The sequence below is a fragment of the Ostrinia nubilalis genome, chromosome Z, assembly GCF_963855985.1.
Source record: "Ostrinia nubilalis chromosome Z, ilOstNubi1.1, whole genome shotgun sequence".
NCBI classification, from domain to species: domain Eukaryota; kingdom Metazoa; phylum Arthropoda; class Insecta; order Lepidoptera; family Crambidae; genus Ostrinia; species Ostrinia nubilalis.
The window spans coordinates 21,450,107-21,462,941 of NC_087119.1; the positions used below are offsets into that span (position 1 = coordinate 21,450,107).

The 12,835-nt window shown below is 35.0% G+C and overlaps 1 protein-coding gene across 2 annotated transcripts in view; it reads right to left on the bottom strand.

Moving 5' to 3' along the window:
- LOC135086553 (arf-GAP with Rho-GAP domain, ANK repeat and PH domain-containing protein 2) overlaps window positions 1-12,835 on the bottom strand; it is a 264,488-nt gene that overhangs the window by 29,855 nt on the left and 221,798 nt on the right. For both annotated transcript variants that reach the window (XM_063981295.1, XM_063981294.1), the window contains exons 4-5: window positions 5,021-5,142; window positions 3,155-3,278 (exon numbers count right to left, since the gene is read on the bottom strand). In XM_063981295.1, coding sequence (XP_063837365.1) covers window positions 3,155-3,278; window positions 5,021-5,142 — 246 coding nt within the window. The remainder of the gene's footprint in view (window positions 1-3,154; window positions 3,279-5,020; window positions 5,143-12,835) is intronic.

Consider the following 12,835-nt stretch of genomic DNA (forward strand, 5'->3'; position numbering starts at 1 on the left):
GAACTAATATTACAACAAATTTATTTCAAAGTAAGAAGATAGAATGTATTCATTAGAATAAGCATACCCTGAAGAAGAAAGTGTATTGAGAAAATTTTGATGTTTAATTCATTAAAATGCATTTTTATTATGTCTAAGATAGTCAAAATTCGAGAAAATTACTGCAAGAAAACAGGTCACATCTCATAATATAAAAGTCATTTGGCAACATAAACTACTTTATACTTAAGAAGAAACATAGTACTATTATTGTGTGAAAAAGAAAAAATATCCATCTTCAATCTTCAAATGAAAAATTAATTTGAAATTACTATAAAATCGGGTGCATCAAATGGCATAAATCAGTCGTGCTTTGGCACTCGTAGACGCCGGGTCTATGTCAGTTGACTACCCACTGACGTATATGCGTCACGCGTGATTTTTTCGTAAATTGTAGTATGATTGAGTACTTTTGATCCGCAAGTATTTTTAATTTATTTGTTTAGGTAAATCGGACTTGTAATTTCTTTCTTTTCAAACTTTTTATTATTTTACTTACAGAATATGGGTAGAATAGATAAAAGATATTATTATGGTATCTGTTTGGTCAGGAAAAAATAAATGACTAATAAAAATTTTAACAGGGTGTCAAAACATTAGTCTATGCTATTGTGTTTCTACCAACATAAAATATACTCTTCTTTACTAATAAAAGTTGAATAGCGTCTGTATGGTCACACAACGCTTCGTCATGTTTTTCCGAAAGTTCAATTACTGACGACTGAATGAAAGAAATTGGTGCGTAACAATTCATCTGATTTTAAACGTTTAGTAATAAAGGGGTAGGTCAGGTAAATGGCAAATCCACCAGAGGTCGCTCGATGACACTTAGAAATAGTTTTATAAAACGTCAACTAAGTTGGTTAGGTATTTGTATTGTAGATACTTATACAAATGAACGTATAAAATGAGTTTATTTTTAAAAGTATAGGTACAGGGTGGAAACGATAAGTGATTTCACTTGATTTTTAACTATACAAGATATCGAGAAACTGTTTACTGTTCCTGTAAGTGCTTCATGAGCTCTTTAAAACAATAACAATAAATAGGTCAAAGAATAAACTGGATCTATGCGAAAATTCAATGTTTCCGAATTTCACACTAAATGTATGCCGCCAGCCATACCTACCATAATATTAGAAGTGTTAATTTTTTAAATTAAAATTTTTAATTGAGTAATATATAATAATCAAACAACAAACTCGTAAATTGCATTCTTATTTAAATTATTTACGGAAAACATGATTTTAGGTTTAACTTGCTACAATATCATCAAGAGATACTAATTATTAAATACTAAATAAACAGATAAAGAGGACGGCATTAAGACACTCAGAATTCTCAGAAACCATTGATTTCGTGTTTGTTTGTAACTGTATTAAATGTATGAAAGCTGGAAATATAGGTTTTTTGAATAGATTCAGTTCGTTCTTAAACATATTATTGATGCCGTTTGCTAGGTCTCATGAAGCACTTTTTCAGTAAGTAACCATTTGTTCGACATCTTGTATAACCTACTATAAGAAATATTCGAGTGAGATCACTTATCGATTATTTTCGTCATCCTTATTTGTATTAAATTTAATTAAAATACACTAAGGCTGAGATGCACCACCTAACTTTGACCCTAACTGACAATAACCGGTGTTTTATGTTAGACAGATTTTTGACATCCAAAATTTTGATGTCAATGTTAAAGTAAGACGGTGCAACACGGCCTAACAAATGTATCGTAGACAGTACTTTTTATTTTCTTCATAAATCTTTCTTTTCTTTGTAAAGCTATCTACAAGCTTTTATTTTCTTTGACATCTGGAGTTGTAAAATCTTGCAACTTAAAATTTACTTACTTCCCATTTTCCCATTGAGCTGAAATTTTGCATGTCTACACAGGCATGCAAAATTTCGTTTCATTTCGCACTAAATAATTTAATTTACGCGTGTTTTCATGCGATGGCCAAGTCTATATATTTATGTAAAACGTTAATGATTTCCTGGACTGGACTTGGTATTACATGGATCTCACAACTTTTTACCGTAGAACAACTGAGTAGTGAGACTTGGTTTTTTGACAAGTATTGTTTTTGATGGGTTTGTATTACAGAACGCATGTGTACCTAATGGGATAACTGTTTAAAAACACGATTAGATAAATTTTGCTCTATGGATAAAAATCTTAAAGTTACCTCTGTTTTTTTTAGCATTATACGACCATGGTTTTCTTTCTTTCTTCTTTCTTTTCAGCCAAATGACGTCCACTGCTGGACAAAGGCCTCCCCCAAGGTTTTCCACAATGAATGACCGTGGTTTATAATAAGAAAATTCTATAAAATCACAATGATATTAGTATTTACCTCTTTGATTTCCTGACTTTATTAACTTTTAGATAATAATTTGAATGGCGCTTACGATGTTTAGTTACGAGCTCTTTGATGGACACAGATATTATAGATAACGTTTAAAAAATGGCACGCTCGTTTTCATACATTTCATTCTATTTATTTAACCTATCCATATTTATGTGCGGAAACGTCACAAAATCAGAATAAATTTTAATTTTTCCATCCCGCATCATAAAAACTAAAAAGTCAAAAGTAAAATTTAAATAGTAAATATTTTTCATAAACAAGCTTTTGATGCTGTAAAAAGAATAAAATAAAACATAAATTCTTTCAAACCCATCAACTTATTACTTTACTCAATTTAAAGATTAAAAACTTGTCGCGGGATTTACTAGTGTAAAAAATACATTAATTACGTAACTTGATTTTGCTAAAAGTCTGATCTGAGAAAAAATCTAATAGGTAAATTATACATTATTTCTTTATTATTATGTATGATGTACTGTCTTAGGTACGATACAACTACGGATTAAGATCGTTTAGTCGACGCAGCGTTGAAATTGTACAGATAAATGCAGTTTGCGCACTCACTACGCGACGTCAAGCAATAAAAACCTAAAATTCGAACGCCAACTTTTTGCTACAACGCTCTTAAACGAGTCAATGATAGAGAATTAAATTCTACACGCATATTTTGGCGTTGGTTTCAGCCACCAACCTCAAAATGGTATAGTTAAACCCCATTGACTGGACTATATTCTTCGTGTAAGTACCATGGGCGTAAATGAAGCTGATGCATTTGTCGACTATGGTTGGCACGTCTTCCTTGGTAAGCTGCTGGTGGTGAATTTGCGCGCCGTTGTTGAACGCCGCCAGGCGGATCATGTAGCGCCATCCCTGCAAAGAATTGGACTGGTAGGTCTAGGGTTCCATACCACACCTTTCTACTCGTATGATCACACCGTCCGTTGTCTTTGTGACATTTGTAAAGGAATCAAAATCTGTAATCTGAGAAATTTAATTTGTTAAAAAGCAAGATCTTGCTGTAAAATTAATCCCATCAAAAACAATACTTGTCAAAAAAACCAAGTCTCGCAACTCAGTTGTTCTACGGTAAAAAGTTGTGAGATCCATGTAATACCAAGTCCAGGCCAGGAAATCTTTAACGTTTTACATAAATTATTGACTTGGCCATCGCACTAAATAATTTAATTTACACGTGTTTTCATGCGATGGCCAAGTCAATATATTTATGTAAAACGTTAAAGATTTCCTGGCCTGGACTTGGTATTACATGGATCTCACAACTTTTTACCGTAGAACAACTGAGTTGCGAGACTTGGTTTTTTTGACAAGTATTGTTTTTGATGGGATCTCATTTCTTTTTGTATTTTATAGACAGCAGTTATGTATCTAGAAAACTGGACCGAAATTGAAAAAATTTACTCGACTTGGCGGTTGCACTTCCGTGCCCCCAAATCTCATTTTTTTTGTATTTTGTAGGCAGCAGTTATGTATCTAGAAAACTGGACCGAAATTGAAAAATTTTACTCGACTTGGCGGTTGCACTACCGTGCCCCCAAATATTTTAGTTTTTCCTTGATTCATACACCAAACACTACTTATATTCCAAATTTGAAGCTTCTAGGTCTGCTAGAAGTGCCTTAGAATTTTGATGATCGGTGAGTCAGTCAGTGAGTCAGTGAGTGACAAAATTAAGTAACTTTGACCCGTTATAATTCTTAAACTACTGGTTCAAATTGAATGAAATTTTAAATATACCGTGTCTTACAATGCCTACATAGCTAATGAAAATTCAGCCTTCTAGTTTTATCCACAACGAAGTTACAGGCGGTCGAAAATGGCCTGAATTGCTTCGAGAAAAGGATGGTACGGCCGTGCCGCTTTTTTGCTCGACTTGGTGGGGGCACTGCCGTGCCCCCAGATAATGCTTGAAGTTTGTAACCTATATTTATAACTATTTCAGCTACTGAATAGGCTCTCGTTCATGGACGGGGCCAGGATGGGAACAGAAATAAATGTAGCAAGTACTAAAACTGCTCAGCTCGCATTTGGAAAGATAAAGGCATAAAGATTGAATTTAGCAAATAGTGTGTGACTTTCATGATCCTCAATGGTACAGTAACGTGGGACGTCCACCCACAAGGTGGACCGACGACATCATAAAGGTAGCAGGAAAGCGCTGGACGCAGGCCGCAAACAACCGGGTAACATGGAAAGCATTAGGGGAGGCCTATGTTCAGCAGTGGACGTCCTATGGCTGAGATGATGATGAATGGTACAGTAAACAACTCTCATTGTGGTTATTTATTTAGGTATCTATAGTTACCTAAGGATATTTCTGTTACACGAGTCACATTATGCTTTAGTTCTTTTGTGGTTACGCTGAGAGGTGGATGATGATAATATGAAGCACCGAAACGGCTAAAATAAATATTCAAGTTGAGCTTGTTTTGGCAAGTCCAATTTTAAAGAATTTCAAAAAGGTTGTGCCTTTTTATGAAACTTCTTGAGTGCAAAAAACAGAATTGCCAGTAATTCTACTACTGACAACGCCATTCTTGTGGCGGAGTTTTGGGCTGACGCTATGTAGGTTTGTTGTCGACACGAACACTTACCTTCAATTCCCTCTCATGGGGAAACCTTAGATAAAGCGTGGCATGAGGGCAGTCGAGAAGAAGGTTGCCACTGCCGTCGGTAGGGCACACTAGCTTCGTCTCCTCGTCAGCTTCTTGTGTCACTGGGAACAAACATCAATATCATTGTTAATGAAGCCATCAATAATAATGTAAAAAGCTTGCGAGTTTGTGAGGTTGTCGGGGTTAATCTATTTAGATTTATTAATCTTTTTAGGTTCAGTACATTTTTAGTGAATCAATTTCAAAAATTCTTTTACCAATAAAAAAGGCGCGTTATTAAATTTTGTGAGTGAACTTTCTGTGACAGAACTCATGTGGGCGGGCGCTAAAACTAGTCAAAAATATTTTGTATTTTATGATTACTTAGTCCATGGTCAAAAATTACAGTCAACATCTACTCACATGCCTAATTACAGTGGGAGTGCTCATAAATATCGTAAGAGTAAAACGTATGATATAAAAATATCTCTAAACATTACAGTATGAACACGTTGGAAAATGTTGTGTAAGGCGCTTAGCTATGGAGACGCCGAGTTGCCGCCGGCTCGGTGTGAGAGACATAATTTGAAGTGACATTCTTTCACATTAGGTAAACGACGCATAAACACGCAGGGACAACTAGGTGTGACGTGTTAACATAGGTGTAAAGAGCTCAAAGTTTGCTTAAGGCGATTAGAGTCCTCAATCCGCGTCAAATGGGCATTTTGTAAAGCCTACTCCTCTTTTACTGCTGGACAGAAATAGTTGAAAAAAAAAATGTTATACAACAGTTCAAGGACTACATTTGTGACGTTTGAATTTTCGCTACGTCTCTTTATTTTGGATTAAAAAAATAAATACGGGACATCGATTTTTTACTTAAATTCCCTACTCCTCCAAAAGGGCTATGTTAATTTAAAAGATTTTTGCACGAATAGATTAGGAATTCTTGTTTAGAAAATTCAGATGTGTTTTCCAAAAAAATTTATTTCCTTTATGCGTCACATTCCGAGCTAAGGACCCCTACCTAACCGGTTTTTACCCCTGGTTTCCTGTCTCTTTCGTTCACAATGGATAAAAGAGAGAGGTTCTTCAATTTTCTCCCCTCGCCATAACATTCGGCACGGACAGACAGCGGTGGGTCAAATCGATGTCTTACAGCACCTATGTGTTGCTTTTATAGACAAAACTGACAATTATTATTATTAGAACACATTAGACTGTGTGCTGGGATTACGCTGAATAAATATACGCAAGTATAACTCACTACACCAATCAATGTTTCATTTCAAATACAGTGTGAGTCACGTTAAAGTGTACATATGAAAATATGTGAAACTAGACCTATTTTTATCGACAAAAAAGATGTCAAAAATTTTTTGACATTTTTTTTTTTTTAATTATAGATTTTTTTTTTTAAATTATAGATTTTTTTTCTTCCAATTCTCGTAAAGAAAATGTAATAACTTTTAAACTAAGAGGTATATCCTGATAAAATAAAAACAGTAATAATGCTAAATAACAGGCGATACTAAAAAAATACATAAAATACCCAGAAAATGCCAACAAATAATAAAAAATGTTCCTTTTTAAAGAAAATCTGCTTAAAAATTAGTATTTTTTTGTTTATTTGATAAAGGACAATGGGCAAAATGGTACCCGGCTCCAATAGATATGCTTCTAGTGTCATTTGAAAGGTCTTACCAAGACGAACAACTTTTACTATGGCCACCAGCCTCAGATCTGGTTGTGTTCGAAGATAAACATACTTTTTTGCAAAATGGTACCCGGCTCCAATAGTTATGTTTGTAGTGTCATTTGAAAGGTCTTACCAAGACGAACAACATTTACTATGGCCACCAGCCTCAGATCTGGTTGCGTTCGAAGGTAAACATACTTTTTGTGTAACCTAAGTATCATACGTGTCCATGCATCGTATGGTACTTAGGTTATGCGAGGCATGAAGGGTTTACTGCTCCAGCATCCTTCCTTAACTCTATAATTATTGATAGGGATAAGTGTGAAATAAATGTTTTTATTTGATGAACTACTACCCCCTTATTAATAAAAGGTTATACCTAGGATAAACCTTGGATTAAAATGACATTTCCATACCAAATGACAATTTAAGCCAGAGTTCAACTAGGATGTAACTTTTATTAATAAAGGGGTTGGAGTTTTATTACTTCTTAAGGGCTTTATTATGGGTTACTAAAGCGAATAAATCCACAAGACCCAATAAGTCCACCCACAAGATGGACCGACGACCTCATAAAGGTAGCGGGAAGGCGCTAGATGCAGGCCGCCACCAACCGGCCATTGTGGAAATCATTGGAGGAGGCCTATGTTCAACTGGACGTTCTATGGCTAAAATGATCATGATGATGATGATGAAAGCGAATAAAGGGCTAATAGCTTGGGTAGTTCATCGTAGGTATAATCCTTTCCTTTTCAATGCTTCTTTTAGTTATATTAATAGATTGTAGTCATAATACATACTCGTATACATGGATGATTGTGTTATACTTTCATTATAATACTTAGTGGAATTACTGCTTCCAAAACGTGAATTAGAACTGGCCCCATAGCAGACATTTTCCTACATCTAAAGACCTTTTGAAATATATATTGGTTATGGCTATTGGAGCGGGTACCACTTTCCATACATTGTTGCCCATCATCCTTTCTCAAAAAAATGCCCCTATAATAGGTGGTTTTTATTACTTTGTATTATTTTCTATCGTATTATCTTTGTAAAACCAAAAATCGCATGTCTCTATCCCTATCACAAAATTTGCTATGATCGTTTGAACAAAGGCCTGCCACAACATTATTCTCCGCTACAGGTAGAGACAATTTTCATTTTAACTAAAATGCTTATTTTACTTCGAAATCTTTGGTTTTTATTTGAAATCTAACTTGTCTTTATCAAAATTATAAATCTAGAGCCATTTTCAGTATCGTTGTTAACGAAGCGTTGAATGGCGCGCCCGGAGAGGCTTAGTTCAAACGATCATTGCAAACGTTGTGATAGGGATAGAGACATGCGATTTTTGGTTTTACGAAGGAAATACGATAGAGAATAATACAAAGTAATAAAAACCACCGGTTATAGGGGCATTTTTTGGAGAAATTTATCAAATAACCAAAAAAACACGAATTTAAAAGCAGATTTTTTTCAAAAAGTATTATTTTTTATTATTTGTTGGCATTTTTTGTGTATTTTATGTATTTTTTTAGTATCACCTGTTATTTAGCATTATTACTGTTTTTATTTTATCAGGATATACCGCTTATTTTAAAAGTTATTACGTTTTCTGTACAACAAGTAATTGGAAGAAAAAAAATTCTATAAAAAATTAAACAAATCTCAAAAAAAATTTGACCTCTTTTTTGTCGATAAAAATAGGTCTAGTTTCATCTATTTTCATATGTACACTTTAACGTGACTCACACTGTATATGTTTGTTTGTAATTGTTTCCAATATATGTAACCCTGTTATGTTATTCTAAATCTAAGTAGGTACCAAAGAAAGGGCCGGGTAAGTGAAGAACTAAGCAATTCCTATTAACTTAATAATAATAAAAACTATTCAACAAAACTCGCCTCGAAATAAAATCTATTTTAAGGAATCCTAGTCGTTGTGCCTATAGACATAGACTACCATAATGAACTTTGTACTTTATTTCGCCTAATCTCAGCAAGGTTGAAGTTTCTAGAGATATAGACAAAATTGTTATTGTTACGTTTATACAATTAAAGTTAAGGATGTACTATATTCTCGTATATGGGTAGCAAACGGTTCCGTATGCAAAGGTGCTGGGTTTCGATCGCTTTTCGTTCGTATGATGCAGTAGGAGCTTGAAATAGGAGCAAAATCACGTAGATAGTATTCGGTTTATCACATCTACCATGCATTTAGAGTAACACTAATCTATTAACGAACTCGATCATCCGAATGTTAGTATTGTTAACAATACAAAATGGAGCATTCGTTACATTAATGCGCTGCGCTGTGCAACGTTCATCTGGGCGTAAGTATGCATTAATACGAACTAGTATAGGCTGTTGCCTATACCACAGAATACATAATAGTAGCAACAGAAATTGCACTCCTTTGTGTAGGATCAGATGCCGACATTTTAACGGTAATAATAATAATGCAAAATATCCAACGCACATGGTGCATTCGAAATCGCACCTTACTACTACGCTCACAAGAGCGCATTTTTTTTGTGTTAAGAATTGATCTACGTCACCGCTCAAGCGTCAGGGTTGTATGAGCAAAGTAAAATAAATAAAAACTTAATTTTAAGAAGCATTTATTGTATTTACGATTAGAAAACTTTAATCTAGTGGAGTTATAATCGTACCATCTCTGAAGTACCTATTAATAAACTTCAGCGTTGCGATAATTCGAAATTAAACAAACAGTTTTAAAAGGTGTAGTGTCGGAAAATAGACAGACACGGTGAAGTAATGAAGTAAAGTTAATGTTTTAGCTAAAATAATTTTTTTGCTATAGTTTTTTGTCATAAGTATTTCAAAATAATTTATTATTTAAAAAGTGTAGTTTTTTTTTATTATTTAAATCACTACAGTTAATTATTATTCCTAAATATTACAATTTTTCATTAAAGAAGAATAACAGTGCTGTTGGAACAATAAACCTTGATTGCGACTATGATCGACCGAGCGTGTATAGATACACGTGTGCAAACAGGCGCGTGGCGGCCCGGACTGATTTGCAACTTGAAGTTGTCGCGCGCTGTAGGTAATTATCTCGGCCGGCATAGGCGAGTGACGGAGGCCTGCCTATACATACCTACTAAAATCCTTGATGTGTTCATCAAGGATAACACCAACACTTTATGTAGTTGTAAAAGATGCGATTTTGCAACTAAAATATGTTCGCAACTGATGTGATGTCGCTGTACATTACACGCATATTCGTATACGAGTAGGTACTTTTAGTGACCTTGACATTGGCTAGGCGTCGTAGTATCTAAATGAACGTATATTTGAAAATATCATGTGCGAAACTTAACATAAATATGAATGAATAACAAAAATCCTTAATTTTTTCACAAAACAGCAAGGTACCTTTTAAAAAATAAGAAAAGGTGTACGTCCCGGCACAACAATGCTTTGTTAATAATATGCTACAGCGCTACGAGAGTCTACGCCGTAGAGTGAACGCCGTAGCACATGTAAGTATTGCCACAGAATAAGTAATAGTACAGGTACAGAAGGATTACTCCGCAAGACGATTTAAATAAATGCGAGTCTTGCTGCGACGCGATACAGTGGAATTCAGCTCGCACAGCACTACGTACCTACAATTTTATTCACCTACAAGTTTTGTCTCTTTCTATCGTGTGCCTCTGAACTCTTCTTACGCTGTTAGGGTTGCTGTCTAGTGAAAAAATAATTAATCTACTTATTTTTAATGAGATACGTATGTAGGTAAGTATGCATTCATTATGGAAAACCTTGGGAGAGGCCTTTGTCCAGCAGTGGACGTCATTTGGCTGAAACGAACGAACGCATTCTGAGCAGTAGTCATAGTAGGTTAGGTTCCTATACTATCCTAAGAATTATTGATTACCTACATGGCCAACATACCTTTCAGCATCTTTGGGAAGCGAAAAAAAAAGATAAATCCGGTAGATTTCTTTTCGAATTTAAACACCCGAACGCCGCACAATATTTCTTACTCTTTATGTCCATTTTTAAATAATACTTCGATCATAGAATTATAATCATACTACAACGCACGTCAGCGTCCTGACGGGTGCGCGCGTGACACTCGACTGATATAATACCCGCCGGCGGGGCGCTTCGCTGTAGGTAATTATCGGATGTACCGCGCGGAGTGAGCCAGGCCTGGTATTGCTAAGCTGATTAAAAAGGAAATTGCAATATCTGATACAATAAGTTAGCTTTACCTTAAAAGGGAAGCATTATATCTTTCTTCAGCTTCAATTAGGATACAAAGGTGTGGGTGTATCTACAACTACTAAACAATCATGACATTTTGCTTCGTAGTCGTACTATTCGTGTAGATTGTAGCATAAAATACAAAAGCCCTTCATGTGTGAAAAATTGCGGGCCTTAGTTGAAAATAAGTTAATATCTTTATCCTATGTCTATACTATAGCATCGCTTCGCCTTCGTACCTACATAACATCGAAAAAAGAATTTACTTTGTAGATTAGGTGTATTTATTTATGTGAATACATATGCTTCGCAAAGATACAAGTAGATATTTAAAAATCAAGTTATTTTGCATTGGAACAATTTGTTATTTATGTTTTTAAAAGATATTAACGTAATGGTGAGTAAATTCTGACCAGGTTGTGAGTTGAAAAAAACAACAAAAAGCGATATACCACTTTCATAGCACTGTTAGGCAGCCTATCAATAAAAAAATAAGTTAGAATCTACACCTTGCGTCTACATGCATGTTCTCTGCATACTAAAACTTAATGCAGAATTGCATCAGCGAATTCACTATCTATACTTATAATAAATCTGTAGAGAGGTCAATTCTGTACATGAAATATATTTTCAAAATAACTATCAGGGGGTGATTAGTGATCGATACTGATGCCAAAAATGCAATCAGTAAAATTTTTGTCTGTCTGTCTGTCTGTCTGTATGTTCCTTATAGAAACAAAAACTACTCGATGGATTTTAACGAAACTTGGTACAATTATTCTTCATACTCCTGGGCAGGTTATAGTATACTTAGGAATTCCCACGGGAATGGGAATCAGCGGGAAAATCCTTTTGTATGAAAAATCTAAACCGCTTAAGTTAGACGCTTGAAATTTGGTATGTAGGTACCTTAGTAAACTTAAAGCTTAGTTACAACAAGGAATTCCCGAAATTCCCACGGGAACGGGAATTCGCGGGAAAATCATTTTGTATGAAAAATCTAAACCGCTTAAGTTAGACGCTTGAAATTTGGCATGCAGGTACCTTAGTAAACTTAAAGCTTAGTTACAACATGATATTGCAAAATTTCCACGGGAACGGGAGTTAGCGGGAAAAACATTTGTATGAAAAAATCTAAACCGCGTAAGATAGATGAAGGGGGTAAAACGGGATCCACGCGTACGAAGTCGCGGGCGACCGCTAGTTAGAACATAAAGTAGTGGAACCGAAGGTTTGCGTAATATAAATACACCAGTACAATTATTCACGGCTAAAGCAATCACCCACGACGTACTAATTATTTATTACTGCTTTCATATAATATTTACATGTATTCATCCTTGTCCTCATTGACCCTTGATTTGCAGAAGTAGGTCACGTATAAAGTATGATAGCTCATTAATATGCAGTAAGTACACGTAAGTATTGCTGCTGGCGGTGGCAAAACTGTAATAAATTACAACTGGCAACCTATAAAAATAAAGATACACGCAGACTTGATTTACTGTCAACTGCATCATCTCTAATCAAAATAAGAGTAGGCGCACACCGTTGATTTTTCGTCGGCCGATAGTTTAGTCGGGCAGTTGATCAGTATGGGCATGTATGGGAGTGCGGCGTGCGCACACTACGGCGCCTAGATGCTGTTCGCACGTGTACCGAAATTAGTAAAATTTGCGACAATTTCTCGTTTATTTTGTTTACTTCTACTTTGTTTATCAATTGCAAAATTTTGCAAAGATACAATTATGGCTACAATTGCATTAATCGTCAATGAAAATAATATTTTACATCATATAGTTCCTATGCCTCCAGATGGAAGTTGTTTATTTCATGCAATAGCGTTTTCTATTTACAATTTCACTAATTTGGAT